Genomic DNA, 23,179 nt, shown 5'->3' on the forward strand with positions numbered 1-23,179 from the left:
AATCATGGCTCCATCTTAACACTATAGTAACCGGTCTTATTTAGATCTCTCCCGGATAGCCCCCTCTGCTTTGGATTCTTCTCTCAGGGCACCTTCTTGTCCTATATGTATTGCAGAGAGTAGTTGATGTGATGCATTGTGAGCTTGTAGATTGGCTATTTTCCCTATATTATATAAAAACAAATACAAATAAACGTTTGAAACTTTCTAATACTGTGAGGTTGAACCCTCACGTGTCAGTTAAAACACTATCAAACAACAACACTGGCATCTGGCTGGAGATGGAAGGAACCCCCCAAACAGTCTCTGGAAGCACACAGATCTATCCTGGCCAGGCGTCAAGTGCCACCAGCCATCTGTCCCATAAGCTCCTCCATATTGCTCCTTGTCAGTCACTCCCACGGCTCTGCCTCAGTGATGACAAAATGCCAAGTGGAGCATATACTTACTGTACCTCCTGGGCCATTTCAAACGTACAAACCTAACCAAAACGTAACACGTTGAGTGCCAGGTACTATGCATCCAATGCACTTAAGACTTCCGGTGATTAGTAGTTTTCTTGCCTACCTATGTTGAATGCACTTATTGTAAGTCGCTTTGGATAAAAGTGTCTGCTAAATGACTGTAATGTAATGTCAGCGCCTTTCAAGTTGCATACCGATATAGGCACAGAATAGTAAATAATGCATTCTTAGTTATAATGTACTTCAAAGTAAATCTAGGATCGAGTCGACATGGTCCGCATCTACAAACATTGACACACATGTTTTTGTGACTACAAAACAGCCAGTGTTAACTGTTTTTTTTTTTTTGCGGTTTTGTATGTACAGTGACAACCTTTTCTCTGGTGGTGGCCAGGCTGGAACGCAGCAGTAGCTTTTCGGTGGATAAGTCAGGTCTATTCTAGCAGGACAACATGTGTGAGACTTGTGTTTTTTGTTCCTTTGCTGTCTTAGAACAAATGACTGTAAAAACAAAGACTGTCACATGTAGAGGGAACTTCCTCAGTGTGATGACATCAGTGTCGAGCTATCTTTCCAGCGGTTCTGGAGATTCCATGGATTAGTGCCTGAAAAACAAATCTGCCAGAGCCCAACGATTTTAAAGCTACAATTTGTATGGTTCATGTCCTTTGTCTCTCAAGTAAAATAACTTTGCCACAATCTTCTAAGTGAATGCTACTAGAGTCTGTAATTACTCCTCTTGAAGACCGTGAACGGAAGCTGTCACCTTTTTTTCATTTCCGTTCCCGAAAATATATGAAATCTTCTCTTTAAAATATATTTTTGAATTTCCATTTCTGCTAAGCAGCTGCTTGGTAAATGGTGCATTTATATAGCGCTTTTTATCCAAAGCGCTTTACATAGATTGTGCATTACATTCACCCATTCACACACACACACCGATGGCAGGGGAAACCATGCAAGGAACCAACCTGCTCATCAGGAGCAATTAGGGGTTCAGCGTCTTGCTCAAGGACACTTCGACATTAACTCTGGGGGAGCCCGGGATCGAACTGGGAACCTCACAGTTCCCATCCGTCCGCTCTACCGGCCACTCTACCCCAGAGCCACTGCCGCCCCTGCTTGTGCGTAGACTATTTACATTTTACAGAAGTAGACTGTGTGGCGGAAGCATTTGAAAATCGTCTCCGGAGACTAGTTGTCTCCGTCTCTGGATGGAGAGAGGTCACTGCAACAATGTCAAAGATGGCAGTGCATCTAATAGTGTCACCTGCTTCAAATAGCTATTTGACATTGTCAACGAGCAGGATTTCTACCCCAAGTGTCTCTCAAACCTTTTCATGTCAAGGACCCCAAATATGATGTGTATCTGTCCCCGGACCCCCAGGTTGAGGGGAACCTATGTTCTACCCAACAACCAGAGTCTACATTTCTCAGTGGAAGAGTATATTCCAACCACTGGAGATGTTGTACCACTATTTGTTGTATTGTATTGACTCTACCATACAGACTGGTTAAAATAAAGTTGTATTCATGCATGTTTGTCTGTGTGCAAGTGTGGGTGCGTGTTTGTGTGTGTGTGTGTGTGTGTGTGTGTGTGTTTTCTGTCAGTGACTTTGGCCCAACCAGATGACATGTTGGGTCCTGCAGGGCTGGAGAAGTCGACCAGTGGGCATTATATTCCCATAGAACTCTTCACAGTCTGGCTACTTTAACATTATCAGCACCGTGAGAACACTACATGGGTCACACACACACCACACACACACACACACACACACACACACACACACACACACACACACACACACACACACACACACACACACACACACACACACACACACACACACACACACACACACACACACACACACACACACACACACACACACAGAGAGAGGCATTACATAAACCAACCCGCGGAGAAATAATGAACCACTCCGTCATTTGAGGAATGTTGTGAGAGAGAGATGGATTTGGAGATTCAAGCTGGCATCCGATGCCAACAGCAGGCCGTACCACCAGGCCTAAGACGTGCTGTACTAAGAGACAATCCCCTTTGGCTTGCATACTGGCTTGTTGATCATTTTGCTGGTGAAAGGGCACAGCGTTCACTTGCTAGCACACACATTTGCATGCACGCATGCACACGCACCAGTGGTGTGTAAAGTAACCAAGTACATTTACTCAAAGTACAATTTTGACATTATTTTTTACTTTACTTGAGTATTTCCAATTTTCAATACTTCTTACAATTATTTGAAAACTTTAGTTACTAGTTACTTTGTAGATTACAAAACATACATTAACCACTTCAGCCCTATATACATGTCGGCCATTTGAAAATAGCAGATCTACAAGCTCACAACGTGTCGCGATGTGACATATTGTGAGCTTGTAGATCGGCTATTTTCAAAGGATTTTTATTAATTTATTATAGGGGGGTCCCCTGATGATTAGCTTAATCTGCAACATTGTTTTCTCACTCAACAGTACACAAATCAACATAGTATAAGTGTATACAGGGTATCTGCATATTTTCTAAATTGACAATTTAATAGTTTATGCAGCGAGTCTTTTTCTGACAGTTTACGTTTATGTTTTTGAGACCACCGCACCTGCAGTCAAACCCTGAACAAAGGACAAAGAAGGGTGCAACAGTTTACCCTGTACCACCACCATACTGTAAGTCGTGATGTTAATTTCATGGCTACGAGCCTTTGCCACTTTTCTCATAGAAATCCTTGCACAATCTGCACCTTGTGACAAGATGCCTTTCTTAATGGTTGTGTGCTTACTACTACTGCTGCCTGCAGTGTGTGCACATTGGGCTTCAAAAAATGTCCTGTGTGGGATAAAAGAAGAAAACCTTATCTAAAGCATGGAATTCACGGCGTGAAATCGAAAAAAACATTGTCGTCACCCGTTCGTTCAGCCCTCTTTGTTTGTTTACTGGAAGTTGGTTGCTAAGCCTCGTATTCAACTGGAATAAAACTCTTGGTCACATGTAATTAAGTTATCCTGTTTATACTCTACTACCTGTGTCCCTTCACCCGAGACATGGCCGCTCACAGCCGCTTTATCATATCCACAGCTCTATGACAACAAATTGTATTTTCTGCTGTTTTGTTACGGCTAATCCACTTTCACACAAGTGGGGGGAAAACAAAACAGGACTATCGCTCATGAATCGTTAACCACTTGAGCAGATCTGCTTGTACAGTATATCAGCTATTTTCAGTGTTGTAAAGTAACTAAGTACATTTACTCTGATACTTTAATTACATTTTGATACCAATACTTTTGTATTTTTACTGAAGGAAATTTTTAATTCCAGACTTTTACTTGTAACAGAGTACTTCTACATTGCAGTATTGATACTTTTACTTAAGTAAAAATGTGTTTTACTTTTTCCAGCACTGGCTATTTTTGGCAACAAGATTTGGTGTAGATGGAAACAAAGCAGTCATAGTATTAGTTGTGACTCAAGTCTGGTTCTCTAAGACTAAAGGGTTGAAGTTGTAGTTTGCCTACCCTGCTGTTAAGATATTGAATGGTACTCGTGTGTGCTTTTGTTGTATACTTTTACAGATTTACATTTCAAAAGATCCATTTATGTGTGAACAAGATAAGGAATTATTTTAAGCTTCCCGTTTCAGCCCTTACCATTTTTCTCACCGTGGTGCTGTATCGTGATTGTTTGAAATAGTACGTCACACTGCTATGGCAACCAAGCTGCACTAGGCTTGATTCTCACCAAGGAGATGTAAAGATGAAAATGAGCACTGCGATGAGTTTACTCCTATCACCATGGATACCCGTGATTCTCAACCTTTTTTATGTTTTCATGGACCCCCAGTTTGATAATTCATTAGGCCACACAGACCCCCATTTGATACAAATTTGATCTCGGCTACATTAAAACCTTTTGCGGGGGACCCCCTGGAAACCCCCCAAGGACCCCTGGGGGTCCCCGGAGCCCACTTTGAGAACCAATGCTCTACATGATGTGGCTTCTGGAGTATAGCGCTACAGGCTGACTTCTAGAACATTGGTTCTCAAAGTGGGGTCCGGGGACCCCCAGGGGTACTTGAGGGAGTTCCAGGGGGTCCCCAGCTAAATGATGGGTAGGAACCAAATGGACCCTTATGGGTCTGTAACTCTGAGAGTGTACAAATGGAACCAAATGGACCCGTTCCATTTGTACACTCTCAGAGTTAAATCTAACATTGATTTTACAATATAAATTGGGGTCCCAGGCATATAAATGCCATTAAATGGGGGTTCGTAGCCCTTATGCATGTCAAACTGGGGGTCCTTGAAATTAAAATGGTTGAGAATCACTGCTAGAGCCGTAAAAAATCTTCTCTTATGGGGGTCCCTGGCATATCTTTTGAAATGGGGGTCCGCGGGCTAATAAGTGTCAATTTGGGGGTCCTTGACATGAAAAAGTTTGAGAACCACTGTTCTAGAAAACCTGAAACAGACGAAAAACAAAAACAGAAAAAATAATAGAATGAAAGAAAACACTTGGTACAGAGGAAGAAAAAAACAAAACACATACTACTATGTAACTGATGTCATGTTTTAAAATCAGGACATTTTCCTTGATCTTACCAAATCTTTCCAAAACAAAAGCGCTGATGTGATGAGTAACCGTGTGCGCTGTACCAAAATACACGTCTCTCATTACCGCTGCACTACGAGGCCACACAAAAGCAGCGGTGTAAAATAACTAAGTACATTTACTCTGTACTTAAGTAAAATGTTGAGGTATTTTTTACTTTACTTATTTCCAGTTTTCAGTACTTTTACTTCTACTCCACATCATCTCAGAGTCAAATATTGTACTTTTACTCCTCTACAATTATTTGAAAACTTGAGTTACTAGTTACTTTGCAGATATCAATGATCATGTTATAAAACATACATTAACCACTTCAGCCCTATTGTATACCTACAAGCTACAAGATCTACAAGCTCACAACGTGTCGCATCGCGACGCGTTGTGAGCTTGTAGATCTGCTATTTAAAAAATGTTAGTACTTTTAATTTTGGTACTATATTTTGAATCCAATACTTTTATACTTTTACTCAAGTAACATTTTGAAAACAGGCCTTTTACATGTAACAAAGTATTTTTATATTGTGGTATTGCTACTTTTACTTAAGTAAAATATCTGAGTACTTCATGCACCACTGGTCCGTTGCCATCGTGTTGCTGCTGCTTTGCATTGCATTCACATCCAACACAATAATAACCAAATGGAAAACACGTCTTTTGTTTGATGCGTCTTTTTTTTTTTGCTTTTGGAGTGGAATGGCCCGGTGGCGATACAACATGACTAATGCCAGACGGACGCATCGTTTGCCGCGTGGCTTTTGTGCTCTTTCTCTGAAAAAAAGAAAGGAAGAAAGAAAGAAAAAAAGAAGTAGAAAAAAAGGAACAAATGGTTGGGTGTCGCGGGTGGTAACCTTGTATGTCCAAAACTGTAACTTTTTTTCAGGAAATGGAAAAATGGAATAAACTGTGTTCCGATGGATACGATGTAGTTATTATTTAGTCACAAGCTCCTGTTAATACTTGTCATTGGTTGAGTATTTATGAAACCCACAGACGACACTTAACCACACTTATAAGAGCAAAAATAGCTCATCTATAAGCTCACAACGCATCACCTCGTGACACTAGCATGAGCTTGTAGATCAGCTATTTTCGCTTCTTTTGTGTAACACATATATATCTGCTATTTTTGAATAGAATGGTATGATGATGAAGAATTGCATTCATTTACGAAAAAAAACATGAAAAAGTTGAAATACGGAGATGCGAGGTTTCCGGCCCGAAATGGCGTAAAAAAAAGAAATTGTCAGTTTCCACGGCAACGCATACACACAGAGACACAAAAAACGAAGGGGGAAACGTCACTATGGCAACCTCCCGCTGCCAACGCACACGGATGATGATGATGATGCCCTTTGGATACTTGTTGTCGTGACAGGGGCCATAAATCACCCTGGATGCATCGGTCGATGAGCGACGCATTGTCATCGTCACACGCACACGCACCCTGTGCCGCATGTGATTCGGCAAGTCATTGAGCGGTGACTCATAATAACTCATAAAAAAGTGATTCATAATAGACAAAAACACAATCAGTGGGGTGCCTATACCCAGTGGTCATTTAGTGCACAGACCATATCCTATTTCTGGGTGCTTTTTTTTCGTAAATGAACGCCCTACTTGATCACACTACAGCGTCACACAGAAGCATGTAGATCTGCTACTTTTGCTATTTTGGAATGTGAATCCTGAAAAGTAACGGTTTTGGACATTCGGTTTTTTGGTTTCCACCCGACAGAGGCAATATTATGCTCCCTGTGAGTGTGAGGACCAGTGTTGATTTTGACTGCACATTTTGATTTAGCTTCAGTCGTAGTCTTTTGAATAAAATTCCATTTCGTTTTTAGTCATATTTTAGTCATTTGAAAAGTTTTAGTCTTAGTCGAGTTTTAGTCGACTAAATATCATAGGATTATAGTCGACTAAATCTACAGTTGATTTAGTCGACTAAAATGTATCTTGTCGGTGCCTTGATGCCGTCGTAATGGCTGATTTTACACTTGGTTGCATGTTGAAAATAGCAGATCTACAAGCTCACAACGCGTCGCGCTGCGACGCGTTGTGAGCTTGTAGATCTGCTATTTTCAGAGCGCAACACCCGAGACAACTGACTTGTCTTTTAGTTCTACTGGATCTCTTCTCCACTCATCCCTCACTAACATTTTAGTCTATTTTTTATTTGTTGACGAGATTGTCAATATATTTAGTCGTAGTTTTAGTCATCGTAGCTTAGTTTTTATTTAGTTTTCGTCAGTGAAAAAAGGTAGTCGACGAACATTTTTCGCCATAGTTTTAGTCGACGAAATCAACACTGGTGAGGACCCAATTTCACATCTGACCCCCCTGTCTTGTCTTGTACGTTCGCTCCTCTTTCTCTGCCTCCTTTGTTTCTGTCGACACTGTCCTCAATCAATCAATCAATCAATCAATCAAAATGGACCCTTACAGTTCTGTAACTGAGAGTTTACACATGGTTACGGGTCCATTTGGAGAACCACTCTTCTGTAGTCTGTCGGTCGCTTTGTTTTCTCATCCTCATCTAGTTTTAACAAGGAGACCACCATGCTCAACTCAAACATGTTTTTATTTTCAGAGTATAAAAGGCACGAAAATTGCAAATGTAGTTTTCAGCATTTGCTATATAACACATATAATAACACACAGTCAGAAGAAGGAAATTGACCCATTTATGAGGGTGTGAAATGTGATTTACAGTATAGGTCAGGAGTCAGACATCATGCAAGTCACACTGAAAAGTGTGCATTTGCTACAGTAGCTCTCGCTCTCCCTCTCCCTCTCTCTCTCTGTCTCTCTCTCTCTCTCTCTCTCTCTCTCTCTCTCTCTCTCTCTCAGAATAAGGTGAATTATTGGTACAAACCTAATGTGAGAAGTGTTCAAATGAACCCTGAAGATGAAAAGCTCTGTTGATGTGTGTGTGTGGTGCTTACACTGGCATATGTGGTCCAAAAGGTTTCACTTTAACACTGTGGATTAGATCAAATCCATTTCAACCCAACAAATCCTACTCTGGCCTTGTCATATTAATTAGATGAATATTCATCTATTTTGAGTGACGAGATATTTGGTTTGGAGGGGCTAAAAAGGAGGGGACCAAGTACAGACCCCTGGGGGACTTTGGTCAACAAAATATATAGGCTTTTTAAGTGGTTTTAACAAGTGAGCATATGGCTGGTTTTACTAATCCGAAAAATATACACAATCCTTTTTAATGGCTTCAAAACAGCCATAAAGCTGGAGGAAGTGTAACATTACACGTCAGAACTCACATTAAGCCACCGTACATACATTACTGTCAGTGCCCGTATATATCCCAGAGTTTCGGAAATGACATTTTCAGAGGCGAAAAGAAAAGAGAGTTGCGCTCTATTCCAAAAAAGGTCCACCAGTGCACATAACGAGGCCCTGCGTCATTCACAATAAAACCATGTGGGTCATTTCTTTCATTATTATTGTTTTTTCTTACTTTCTGGAAAGAACATCAGGCGTTGTAACCGTAGAGTGGGAATGACTCCGAGCGTGACGTGGACTTCAGCCAGTGCTGGAAGAAGTACTCTTTACCTATGTTTTTTTACTTAGCATAGCAATTCCACGATATTGTTGCTGTCATAAAACAATGGTCTACTTTATCATACAGTGTCAGAAAAGTAGCAGATCCATCAAGCGTGTAGATCTGCTACTTTTGCTACTTTTGAATAAAAGTAACATTTTTGGACATTTGAGGTTTCCACCTGACAGAGACGATCTGCAGTGAAAAAGGCCTGTATTCAAAATTTTACTTGAGTAGAAGTACAAAAGTATAGGCATAAAATACAGTACCAAAGTAAAAGAAATACAATATTTGCCTCTGAGATGTAGTGGACAGGGCTCCAGAAAGGCGGACCCATTTAGGTACACATGCATATGCACCCAATGTGTCCGGTGCAATAACAATTTTTCCATTGGTTGCACCAGTGCACCTTACATTCATCAGGTGTGTGTGTGTGTGTGTGTGTGTGTGTGTGTGTGTGTGTATAGCGCCTTTATCCAAGGCGCTTTACAATGATTGTGCATCACATTCACCCATTCACACACAAATCTTGCAAGGCACCAACCTGCTCAATCGGGAGCAAATATCGGGTTCAGTGTCTTGCGCAAGGACACGTCAACACTAACTCTGGGGGAGCCCGGGATCGAATTGGGAACCTTCCAGTTCCAAAAGCGGCCCGCTCTACCTCCTGAGCCACTGTCGCTATTCTGAGGGGAACATTAGCCGAAAATAGCCGGTCTACAAGCTCACAACGCCTCGCAGCGCAAACCCGCAAAGAGGTTTGATGTAGAGGGGGAAAAAGGGCAGACTAAATACAGAGCCAACAGTCAAGTTTACCAAGTATTGAGGGTTTAAGACGTGATTAAAAGGTCTGAAAATACAACATATGAATAGAAAAGATAAGTCAACAAACAAAGAAATGTGTGTGTATGAATTTACACAACACTGATGATAGTGTTGTCAAATAACTTCATGAAATCTATGAAAAAATCTGCAACATCATCATTTTATCCAATATGTAGTGGGGGGGTGCCTGTAGTGGTGGGGGTCTCTGCAGCGAAGGGGTCCTTGGCCTGAAAAACGTTGTAGACCCCTGGTTTAAAGCATAAAAAAGTACGGTACTTGGTTTAAATACTTGTCCACCACTGCCAGGAATGGCTGAGAGGTGCGTGAGGTGGACTTCAGCCCTAGCCTGCTGTTTAGAGCCGAGAGCCGAGAGGCAATAGCAGCAGGCTGGAATCCCCTCCTCCCCCAGTCCCCCCACACCCCCACACCCCCACCCTGCACTCCTTACATAAACATTCCATAGGCGTTGGGTAGACTGGCGCGTAGGAACTGAAACTCATCCATCCCCTTCAGGAGCCGTGCTGGGCTTGGCCGGGCCAGCTCAACCGAAGAGAGGAGAGGACTCCAGCTGTACTTTTCCAGCTATTTGTCTTTTGTTTCGCTAAGTTTTGTGTCTTTATGTGTGTGTGTGTGTGTGTGTGTGTGTGTGTGTGTGTGTGTGTGTGTGTGTGTGTGTGTGTGTGTGTGTGTTCGCGTGCCCGCGCGTATTCCTGCAGCTGTGCATGGAAGGTAGTGGAGTGAAGTGGGATAGAAAAAAAACATTCCTTAAAACTAGCGATAATAAGGGAGTGGTCATGCATGCACTCAACACACACACACGCACACACTCTCACACACGCACGCACGCACGCACGCACGCACGCACGCACACACACACACACACACACACACACACACACACACACACACACACACACACACACACACACACACACACACACACACACACACACACACACACACACAGAGTGTGCCTATTTCTGCATTTTGTTGAATGACGATGTTGCCTCATGCTTTATGGGTGAACTCTCCACATCAATGCTGCTGACCTCCAAGAGGTGGACTTGATTACTTGCAGTGCATAAGACACTTCAATCAAGAACCTATTGAAACATCATTATCTGATCTTTCTTGGCGCCCCCCCCCCTGTATAATATTTCTGTGTCTGAAATACTGAAAGTCTGCTACTCATCAAGTAGTCTACAAACAGTTTTATTTTAAGCTTTAAAGCTTTTTGTATTTTTTTTATTCCTACAGCAAATCGTCTCTGTGGGGTGTGTCCAAAAGTGTTACTTTTCAGGATTCAAATTCAAAAGCATCAAAATTAGCAGATCCACAAGCTCGAAACGCGCCACGTTTAGAGCTTGTAGATCTGCTACTTTTGATGCTTTTGCGTGACGCTGTAGTATGAACAAGTATAGGGTATTCGTTTTGGAGATAGGAGGTTTCTGCCTGGCAGCAAAGATATGATCATTCAATAAATGCTACACTCGTGGAAAGAAACGTACGTTTATGGGCAAAAAGGTGGCGTTTTCCAATACACACTGAAGTTGGTCAGAGGTCAGTTTACGGTCTGGATATTACATTAGATAAAATTGGAGCCCCCTCCCCTCCCCTCCCCTTTCCTCTCCTCTCCTCCACTGCCCTCTTCTCTTCCCTTTTCTTCTCGTCGTCTTCTCATCTCTTTGTCTCCGCCAGGCCAAATCCGTGGGAGAGACTATGTTTTGCACCCTGTCCGCCTGTCTGTGTGTACGACTGTCTGCGAGCAGCAGACTGTTGGCTTGATTGCCGCAAAATTGTGCACACACACCCCCTGGATGACAGAGCAGAACCTCTGCCCCAAATGTCTCACATGGGCCTGTTATAGCGCCACCAGGAGGCCGCTTTTTGCAAAACACATTTTTTGATATTACTCCTACAGATTTTGTCCAAACATCACGCAAATGGGTACACAGTATCTCTATAGTCATGTGACCAAGTTGGACCTGCCCCATTTTTCATATTCCATCCTGATTGGCTAAAGTTGGCTTCCAAAGTTTGCAGGATTGGTCCGTTTTGAACAAAATGCCCCAAATCATGAAAGCAAGCGTGCGATTTGCGCGAAATTTCGCACGCACATTCCCACTAGGCCGAGGAAGAAATGCCACCCTTTTCACATTGGCCTGTTATAGCGCCACCAGCAGGTCGATTTTTGCAAAACACATTTTTGGAACAAAATGCCTCAGTCAAAGGCCTAGGAAGAAATGGCACCCTTTTCACATTGGCCTATTATAGCGCCACCAGGAGGCCACAATAACCTAACTGACCTGGCGGAGACCTGTGCTCCAAGGAGCCCTTTTTCTAGTCTCTACTCTTCTCGCCTTCTCTCCTCTTCCCCTCCCCTTGAGCATACCCGTTCATCACCACACTTTCTATAGGCTTTCAGCGATTCTATTCCATTCCATTCAGCCATTGCTGTAAATGTCAGCCCATGTGCTGGGTTAAGTAAAGAGTTAAAAAAAAAATAATGCTTCACTCACACATGTTTATTAAGACTGTAAACTATGCGTCAGGCTGCCTGCCAGTCCTGTCCAGACTATAGTGCACCTCCTCCACTCTGGTACATATGTTCTCCAGTACATTCTGTCTGCTATGAGCTCAGTGTATAAGGGACCATATTGCAAACCCATCAGGATGTTTTTTTTTCTCACTGCTAGCATGTCCTCAGTTGCTCTCTGGGAGGACAGGACACCACTGTAGTTTCCTGTCATATTCGAGTAATAATGATATAATAACTTTTATTTATTTGTATAGCACCTTTCATGACATCAAATGCAGCCCAAAGTGCTTTGCCAATAATTTGCTCATTCAATCACTCATTCATGCATTCATTAATTGCACTTCATGTCCATGAAATGTTTCAAAGACTGCCTTTTGCAATGAGTGTTATCAACAGGAATTTCAGCGCTCTGCTAGAGCTCTTAATTGATCCCTTTGAACTTCAAAGGGGTTGTGCACTGAGTTGATTGATTGGGCCATAAAAGTGTCAAACTTGTTCTGTACTCAAACATGTAAACATTGATTATTGACAATTTGGGGGGAATTGAGCCACACGTCTCTGCCGGGTCATATTTGACCCTTACTGCAACACCACAGATGTCACTTTTTTTAATAGAGACTATCAGAATTAACTAAAATGGTGGTAATTCATTTTGTTGTGTTAAAATCGCTGTTTCTGAGGATATCATGAAACCTTGTTCCAATAAAGAAAAGTAAAGGGTACTTTTTACCTATTTAAACTTGAAAAAGGGTCAAAAATGACCCTAACACAATGGAAGGGGTACATTTTGATGCCAATACTTTTTGTACTTTTACCCAAGCAAATGTTGAATTCCGGACTTTTACTTGCAACAGAGTATTTCTACATTGCAGTATTGATACTTTTACTTAACCCATTAATACCTGGAACGCATCTATGTCACTTTAGATTTCTTTTGCTATTCAAAAATATCAGATATACAAGCTCATAGCGCGGCACCGAGTGCCGCGCTATGAGCTTGTAGATCTGATATTTTTGAAAAATTGTGAAAAAATATTGTTTTGATTTTTTTTTTTAAACTGTTAGGATTTAGAAAATTCTAAGAAGCGGCCTCAGGTCTTAAAGGGTTAAAGCAATTGCAGCACTTTTTCCACCACTGACTATGTAATGTTTGCCTAACTCTCCTCTCCTTCTCCTCCTCTCCACCAGGGTGACTTCACCTGGAGCAGCCTGTCGGGCCGGAGCGTGCGCCTGATGCCCGTGGCCATCCAGAGCCTGTCGGAGCTGGAGAGAGCCAGGCTGATGGAGGTGGCGTACAGCCGGCTGCACCAGGACCACGACCTGGGCTGTCAGATCACCATGCCCAAAGGTACAGGAAACGGAGCGCTGCTCGCTGTGCATAGTGTGTGGGTTTGGTTTCCGTACCGAGCACCGTCGCTGTGCTTTTATCTTCCTCAACCTGTCCCGTTATTAGGAAGACACACCCAGAACGATCCCCATGAAGCATGGGTCTTCAACGCGGGGGTCCGGTACCCCTAAGGGGGGGGTCCTCAGAGTTACTACAGGGGGTCCTCCAAATCTATGCGCTGCGAGGCGTTGTGAGCTTGAAGATCGGTTATTTTTGGCAAAGAGGTATAGGTGTAGAGGGACACTCTTTTATACAATATAGAGGGGGTCCCTGATCTCTCTCTCAGCTAAGGGGTCCTTGGGCTGAAAAACGTTGAAGACCCCCTGCCATAAAGCATTTATTCGATGCATGTGAAAAACGTTTTAGTGATGGGTATAACTATAAGTCTGTGAGTCATAGAAAAGTGTTTGGAAATCAACTTTCAAATGCTTCCATGGAAACCGCCTTGAAACTCTGGCAATGAGTGATTCTTGTATTTTCTTTATGCTGAGCAGAGCATGTGGGTATACAGTTGTGTCTATTTGCGTGCGCGCGTGCATTTGTCCTATCATGCATCCATGCAAACAAAACCAAGTCAAAACCTACATACTTGGTTGTCCAGGGTCCCACCCCCAGGGGTCTATACTTGGTACCATCCTTTCTTCTCTCATGGATATTCAACATATGGGTCTGCGACCCATAGGGGGTCCTCAGAGTCAGTGCAGGGGGGCCACCGAATTATTTTCTCGATAGGAAAAGGTTTTTTCTTTTAACGTCTGGAAATACGCATGACAATGAATCCAACATTATTGTTAGCCAAGCAAATTTTGAAAACAGAGAAGTTAACCAATATAGACCCAGTTAAGCAAAACTGTACATATTTTGTATATACAGTAGTAGTTAGAAATATGAACGATGATGATTAATAGATGAGCCAGTTTAACCCGGTAAAAAGCCTGTCAACAGAACCTACTGTAGCAAATTCACACTTTTCAGCGTGCCTTGCATGATGTCCTATACATGTTAGTCACATTTCACAGCCACATAAATGTGCCCATTTCCTTCCGCTGACTGTGTGTTATTAAAAGTGTTGCTTAGCAAGTGCTGACAACTTCATTTGCTATTTTCGTGCCTTTTATGGCGGTTTCCTTGTTCCTTGTTAAAACCACAAGAGGATGAGAAAACAAAGTGACCTAATCTACAGACTGCGTATTGAATGAGAGCAGGGTGCATGGAGAGCAACTGTGGCTCAGCATGACACATATTTAAATAAGGGGAATTACAGTATGTAGGCATAAAAAGGACACTTTCTCCTATGAAGGCAAACAGGCAGGTGCTCGAGCACTGGTTGGCTCCTATGTGTGCACCTGACTCCACAAGTGATGGATGTAATGCATGCTACTGTACACAGGTTACAGGTTACACTGCATGCTACCCAATTTAGTGCTGAATTGTCAGATGTTATGAACATGAAAAGCTGTGAAGAAACTGTGAAGAACACAATGCTCTACTTCAGTAGAGTAGCGAATTATTTTTAGCCATTTTTGCGACAAAAACTAAAAAAAATCATGAATTCAAGTCAGTCTCCATGGGGTGACTACAGTAATCGATAGAAAAAAAGTATTTTGGGGGTGAAATATCCCTTGAATCTTTATGACTATGAATGGAAGGCTTTCACAAAATAAGTTAAGAAGTTGAAGGGACCAAGGTTTAGTTTGATATTTGAACATTTAATACATCTATTAGAGGGTCCCTGCCAGCTCAGTTTAGCCTTGTGGTTTAAAGTGTCCACCCTGAGATTGGGAGGACTAGGGTTCAATCCCCAGCCGGGTCATACCAAAGATACAAATGGGACCCGCCCGGCAGCGACGATAATAATACCACGTGAGCCGAGTCCCCTGCTGGATTCCTGGCCGTGCAGCTGGACCACATTCACTGCATGTTTCTCCCATGTTTCCTGTCTCTCTCCACTGTTACCTATCAAATAAGGCTCAAAAAGACCCCCAAAATAACTAACAGGAACAAACTTTCAAGCAGACTCATAAAATAGACCCTTGTGTGGCAGTCAGCAGCCATGTTCCTCTTATCATTGTGGCGTCCCAGTGTGTTTTAATGGAAGTGGTGTACGGCCTCTGTTTAGGGGAGCTGTAACAACACATGATTTGAGATGTAAACCACGGTTCACATCGGGATGGCTTACTTCCTGTCTAACGGGGCATCTGGCCGGCCTTCTCTCTTAAAGACACGCGACTCATCCCTTCCCCGTTGCTGTTAGCCGGCGACTGAGGTCAGTCACCCCGCCAGTATGTATAAATAAGATTTAAAAAAAGAAATAGTCCGCTCCTAAGCACAGGAAGCACGTAGTAGCCTCCACAGTTAAGAGATATTTCACACAGGTTGCTTGATAGAAGAAAAATGTGTTAAAGCTGTAACTTTCCTCTTCTACCCCAGACTTGAACCCGGTTTCCTGCGCAAGTGCTGACATTATTAGCTAATAGATGTATCTATTAGCTAAAACAATTATCTATTATGGGGATAAATTGAATTTTGACCACCATGATTTGTGTCAGATCCTGTGTCTAGGTGAGACATGACCTTTGACACAATCTAAATAGTCTCAATAGAAGAGCAGGGAGACAAAATACAACCACCCCAATTGTATTAGTTATATTGTATTAACGCACTCTACCATACAGAATAGATGGGACAAAATTACATTTTAATCTTTAACAAAAGTTACATAGTGCAGCTTTAACATGTTATGTGTTATCAACTTAACTGGGCATTGATGTTTATATAATAATAAAGCCAAGTTCCGTTACTAATTGTTAATTAACAAGTCAGCAGTCAAAAAAATGTATTCTGAAAAAAGCCGATCTACAAGCTCACAAAGTGTCGCGATGCGACACTTTGTGAGCTTGTAGATCTGCTATTTTCAAAATATAATAATATTGCCTCTCGTCACCCTCTCTTCGTCTCGGTTTTGAGAACGGCACTTCTGCACTACATCGTGGGATGGATGGATGGATGGATAGATTGCTAATCCCGAAGGAAATTGACATAAAGGAGTTGTGCTACACTTATGTGATCAAAAACCCATCACTGAATGTGCTCTTCAGCTCTTGAGGAAAGGGCTGTGTGCAGCGGGTGGCTGGCATCATCCAGTATGGATACTGTCCTCTGCTCTGCCATTGCCACCACAGCCAGAGTCAAGCTCAATCCCTATCACCTTGCCAGCCAGCCTAATCAATCCAGTCTGAGTGTGTCCCTCTGTCTAGCGTTGCCTAGCGTTGCCTCCCCAGCAAGGACAAGGTAAAATCAGGTAAACGTTCCCGTTCTTGGGACACGTTGGTCCCATGCCACCACTAGTAGTACGGCTTGAGAGTGAGAGAATGAGTTGGAAAAGCAGACTGTAGCTGTACGTCACTTGACTGTGCAGCGGTCTGTGTAGAGGGCTTGGCTAGCAGAGCGGTCTGGTTGCAGCACTAGTAGGCCTATATACTATATGCACTGCAGTTGTGCAGGGCTGGACTGTATATATTAGCCAGGGCCTTGCATTCCTGCAGAAGGTTAAACTGCTCCCCGGCATGATTTAATACTTACTTGTCTGTGTTGCTTATGAATTCCAGAGCCCCCTGACACCCGTACTTGTGCTAGTGAAGGGAATATTTCAACGTGTGTGTGTGTGTGTGTGTGTGTGTGTGTGTGTGTGTGTGTGTGTGTGTGTGTGTGTGTGTGTGTGTGTGTGTGTGTGTGTGTATTGTTAGTCCACCGGCTCTGTGTGCCTGAGGTCAGGTTGGCGATGTTTCTCCAAGGGCCGACACACACACGCACACGTGCGCGCGCACACGCACACGGAAAGAAAGAAAGAAGGTCACAAGGTTTGAGAGAGGGATGAGAGAACTGGTGATGAGAGTATGTGTGAGAGGGAGAGAGAGAGACACAGAGAGAGACAGAGAGAGAGAGAGAGAGAGAGAGAGAGAGAGAGAGAGAGAGAGAGAGAGAGAGAGAGAGAAAGAGAGACAGACACAGAGAGAGAGAGAGACACAGAGAGAGAGAGAGAGACAGAGAGACGGAGAGAGAGGAGAGCCAAAGGTTGGCTGAATGATTTCATGAGTGGTTGGATTTGAACAGGGGAAGGTTTGGAGGTCTGGGGGATTTCCATGAAGCTTCGAGAGCCCTCTGTCAAAAAATCCAAACCATTTCCTATCTCTCTCTCTCTCTCTCTCCCTCTCTCTCGTTCCCTGGTTCTCGTGCCGTCTTTCTTTCGTTCATTCCATCTGCTTCGTTCTCTCTCTCTCCCACCCTCTCTCCTAATGTTTCTCTTTCACACACCAATATCCCCCCCCCCCCTCTCTCTCTGGTCCACATACTGCATGCACATACTCCACCACAATGTGCAATTTGCTTTAAAAAAAACGAAGGGGGACAGACATAACATGGGTCTATAGCAGTGGTGTAATGTAACTAAGTACATTTACTGTAAGTAAAGTACTGTACTTAAGTGCAATGTTGAGGTACTTTTACTTTACTGGAGTATTTCCAATTGTCTATACTTTTACTTCTACTCCACTACATCTCAGAGGCAAATATTGTACTTTTATTCCACTACAATTATTTGAAAACTTTAGGTAGTATTTACTTTTCAGATATGAATTATTACGTTATAAAACATACATTAACCACTTTAGCCCTATTTTATACTATTTTCAAACATTTTAGTACTTTTACTTTTGGTACTTTAAGCACATTTTGATACCAATACTTTTGTACTTTTAGTCAAGTGAATTTTGAATTCCGGACTTTTACTTGTAACATAGTACTTCTACATTGCAGTATTGATACTTTTACTTAAGTAAAACATTTGAGTACTTTTTCCACCACTGGTCCATAGCATGGGTCTTCAGCAGGGGGTCCGGGACCCCTAGGGGGGGTCCTCAGAGCTACTACATGGGGGCCACCACATCTTTGTGTGATAGGATATTCTTTTTTACATTAACCACTTAAACCCATCCCCTCTTTTTAACCCATTAAGACCTGAGGCGATTCTTAAAAAAAATCTAAATCCTAACAATTTTTGGAAAAAAATCTAAAAAGATTTTTCAAAAATAGCAGATCTACAAGCTCATAGTGCGGCACTCGGTGCCGCGCTATGAGCTTGTATATATGCTATTTTTGAATAGCCAAAGAAATCTAAAATGACACAGACGCGTCCCCGGTCTTAATGCGTTAAGAGAACTTTAGCCAAAAATAGCCGATCTACAAGCTCGCAACGCCTCGGGCTGCAAGGCATTGTGAGCTTGTAGATCGGCTATTTTCGGCAAGTGGTTAAAGGTCTGAAAAGATGAACATGAATCCAACACAAACTGATGACAGTGCTGTCAAACAAGTCTATGAAGCGATCTATGAAATCTATGGAAAAGTTCTACAACACAATCTTATATAATATGTAGTGGGGGGGTCCCTGCTTCATCTCTCTCTCAGCTAGGGGGTCCTTGGCCTGAAAAAAAAAGCGTTGAAGACCCCCTGGTCTATAGAAAAAGAATGGATGTTGGAGTGCACACCGGCGTTGGATATGGTGGGCCGGTGGGCCTGCATGCTGGCTTTTGGCCAGTCACAGGAATGCAAATAAACAAGGAGAGGCCAGCCCAGAAATCACATCACACCAAGAGTTCAAGCATACGCTGCATTATGCCCACTTTAAGGTGATGTTGAAGTTCCACAGAACCTTGGGCTGTATACTGTAGGTACCTGGGCATGATATACGTTTAACCCATTAACCCACTCAGGCCGGGAACGCATCTGTGTGTCATTTTAGATAGGGTGAGTGGCGCGCTACGAGCTTGTAGATCTGCTATTTATTTTCTTAAGCGAACATTTGTAAAACATTTTGTTCCAGGGACCTCCAAATATTATAATATAAGGCAAATATTTGAGTCAAAAATGTTCCCTTTAAAAATATATATATATTCAAATATTTGCATTATATTTTATTTACAAAAAATAGCAGATCTACAAGCTCGTAGCGCGGCACTCTATGCCGTGCTACGAGCTTGTATATCTGCTATTTATGAATAGTCAACCAATGTGCTATACAGTATATATATACTGTATATAGCTAAAATCTAAAATGACACAGATGCTTTCCCGGTTTTAATGGGTTAATGTGTCTCAAGCACTACACATCAACATGTGTTCTTATATCGCCTCAGTGGGCTTGATTTATCGGAGATGAAAACACAATATGAAGAGCTATGGCATGCTGTCCATTTCAACAACACCGCAACGCCAGAACAGAGCATCAGTTGGCGGGCTGAACGTATATCTCTGCCCGACAGCAGAGATATACTTCATTGACCGAGGTCCCCCAGGGGTCTGTTTTTGGCCCCTCCTTTTTCCCCCACTACTCTGAAATCTCTTTTGGCGAAAAAACAGCCAATCTACGAGCTCACGACGTGTCACGTTGCGACGTGTTGCGAGCCCGTAGAACGTCCGTTTTCGGGGAACGGTCGCCTATTTCCGCTGAGCGTTCGCCTATTATGAAATGCCCAGAATAGGGACGCTAGGCTTCATTTGGTCAACCCCAAGGTCGTTCTTTGCGTAAACCAAACCGAGACCTCATATAGGATTTCCTTTTAGAAGCCCTGGCCTCCCCAGACCAAACAGCCTGACTCTCGCCTGAACTCTATACGACAGCGAGTATCAACAATAATATCCACTTTCTATGTCCAGAAAAGGACCAAAGTCATAAACCTATAAGCCTGGGTGTTGGTTTTGAAGTGTTTTTCCACTGCACATATGATTACACACAAACCCAGTTGGTAACTTTATCCAAAAAAGGGGGGACTTAGAAACAACAACAGCTTGAGTTATCACAAAACCCCGCGGTGAACTGTGCACAACCGCCGACACGTGTTACAGCACACCAAAGCGAATACGCAGGCGTTGCTTTTGTGGCGCGTTACCGCTCGTGTCGGGGGTGCTCTGAGAAGAAGAGCGCGGTTTACTTTGTCAGCTGTCAACATGATGAATGGCTCCTAAAATTGTTGATTTATGGCCAGGAAACGGTGGGAAACCATGCGGCAGACGCAACGCAACCATCAAGGCCCTGGAATCATCGCTCGCTGAAAAGGAAACCGTCTTGTCGCTGGCCAAAAAAGTCTGGTGGTTCTGCAAATGTTGGGAGTTTTTTCTGTTTTTGTTTTTTTGTGCTATCGGTCGGTTTTCCCCGCCAAAACTAACTACAAACAAAACTAACCGAACACTTTGTTCGGTCAGGTCCTTTGCACACTGGTTCAAAAATGTTCTCTTGCCTTGACCTGTTTAACAACCTCACTTTTGAAGGAAAAAAGACAGTGTGTAGCATTGTTTCATTTTCTAAAGATGCATGTTTGGCATTGTATGCTTTATTCCAGAGAGAGAGAGAGAGAGACAGTGAGAGAGAAAGTGGGGACGACCCGCAGAAAAGCCCCTGGGGTCGGATTTGAACCGGGGTCAGCTGCAAGAAATATAGCCGTATTTACATACATGGTAAAAAAGCAGACAGCTCAGAATTAAAACTGAACTGAACTAACTATACAATCTACGTAAATATACTGTAGTAGAAATCAAAGTTGATTGCTGTTTACATTGTTTTAGTGCTATCTGGGCAGGAATCATTATAAATGGCTTCTGTACTCAGTGGCCAAAGATCTGAACTTGGAGTGTAATTCTGTGAACGTGAAATGGAAATATATCCATGCTATTTAAACACTCAAAAAATAATGGTGGTAGCCAGTAGGCAAAATAGTCAGAGAAATACATGTGTAAAATGATACACCAGTCCAGCACGCATTTTTATATATATCGTCATAACATGCAGTGAAACATGCAATGAAAGCAGTGAAACATTGACCACGGATCACAGAAGCAACGGATAAAGATGAACACTATTTTAAATATGTGTATCTGTCATCTTGATGCGGGGGGGGGGTCGATTCAGTGGCCGGTGCTTTCTCACTGCAATAAAACCGACGCGAGTTCATATCGAGTTCATTTGACTCCCTTCGCCGTGTGTTTATGCTCGCACGGTCCACATAATCTCGTCAGATATATCAAATGTGATTAGCTGGCGTTGGTGTGTTATGAATAATACGCCTTGTTTGATGTCATTTTCCCCCTTTGTCTTTTCTTTTTGCTTCCCTTGCAGACGGGCAGAAGCGGAAAAAGTCACTGAGGCGGAAGCTGGACTCCTTGGCGAAAGAGAAGAATAAGGACAAAGGTATTACAGTCGGTTTCTCTTCTCACTGTGCCCTCTGACACTCACCCAGCCAGCCAGCAGTGGTGTGAAGTAACTAAGTACATTTACTCAAGTACTGTACTTAAGTACATGAACTTAGTTACTTCCACCTCTCTCTCTCTCTCTCTCTCTCTCTCTCTCTGTGTGTGTTGCATGCTTCAGAGAGTGACGGCGCATCTCACAGCCGGTTCCCTTACAAGGAGTCCCTCCACTTTAGTGAAATATAAACGTCTATGATCCCAGTAAACAGACACAGTGTTTTTATAGCCCCGCCGCTCGCTCACCTGCCCGAGGGGGGGGGGGGGGAGCATATATACTAGTATACTGGTCCCCCTCTGAGGAAAGAAAGAAATTAACCCCCCCCCCACCCCCCCACATTTTTTTTGTAAATATATACTTTTACTGCTCCTAGTATAGTATGTCTTCATATGCCTTGATGAATTGAATACACAGGACCACAATAGAAACAAGCCCTCGGGGAATTTTTGTGTTATCCTTTTTAGCATTATTGCATAACTGTACCTCGGTGCTTTTTGTAAACTGTTAATAAGAGAGAGAGAGAGAGAGAGAGAGAGAGAGAGAGAGAGAGAGAGAGTGAGTTGTGGGGACACAGATTCTTTGTAAGTAGTGAGGGATTGGAAAAAAGAGCAAAAAGAATGCCAGAGGAACTGACCAATAAGGACTTGTGAAATCTGTACTTTGAGGCTGAGTGCTAATCTCAGTCAGTGGTGAAAGAAGTACTCAGATTCTGTACTTAACCACTCGAAGCAAAAAAAAATAGCAGATCTACAAGCTCACAACGCGTCGCAATGTCACGTGCTGTGAGCTGAGATGGTAATTTGTAGACGGAGGGGGAAAAACGGTCCAAATACAGAGCCAACTTAAATAAAAGTACAAAACTATTGGCATCAAAAGATACTTACAGTACCAAAGTAAAAGTGCTCAAAATTATTGAAATTGTGTCAAACGTTTTCAAAAGGTAATGTCCAAGCCCCCAGAACCCAGTGTTTGCATTGAAGCGAAATGGACATGCTGGCCATTCGTAGGTACTGCAGCTTAAAACGGATGGGGCCACTGCAAATGTACGAGCAAAAACGGTTTCGACCAATGGGCTTGACTCACGAGCTTGCGCACAAGCTTGCGCACAGGGACGCGCACCTCTGTGACGTAAAACGCGTCACTTCTGTGACGCAGAACGGATCACAGTGGCCCCAAATAGGCTACGCCCATCACACTTTACAACCCGGAAGAAAGGGTGAATTCGCTTCATGCGCTGTGTGAGCAACTCAATGCAAGTGGACGGGAGGCGATATCCGGTGCCCTCTCTATTATTTTTAACTCTATGGTAATGTCCCATTACTGTACCATAGGCCCTTTAAGTGTAAACTAGGACTTATTTGGGTCTGTTTTGTAATACTAATCTTAACCCTTTAAGACCTGAGGCAATTCTTAAAAACGTTTTCTAAATCCTAACAGTTTTTTGGAAAAAATCCCAAACATTTTTTTTCAAGA

The 23,179-nt window shown here is 42.8% G+C and overlaps 1 protein-coding gene across 1 annotated transcript in view; it reads left to right on the plus strand.

Moving 5' to 3' along the window:
* LOC311040514 (rho GTPase-activating protein 6-like) overlaps positions 1–23,179 on the plus strand; it is a 98,558-nt gene that overhangs the window by 43,509 nt on the left and 31,870 nt on the right. The window contains exons 2-3 of the mRNA XM_084050844.1: positions 13,212–13,371; positions 21,578–21,649. Of these exons, the coding sequence (XP_083906970.1) occupies positions 13,212–13,371; positions 21,578–21,649 (232 nt within the window). The remainder of the gene's footprint in view (positions 1–13,211; positions 13,372–21,577; positions 21,650–23,179) is intronic.

Source organism: Gymnoscopelus microlampas, assembly GCF_963454915.1.
Source record: "Gymnoscopelus microlampas genome assembly, chromosome: 24".
NCBI lineage: Eukaryota > Metazoa > Chordata > Actinopteri > Myctophiformes > Myctophidae > Gymnoscopelus > Gymnoscopelus microlampas.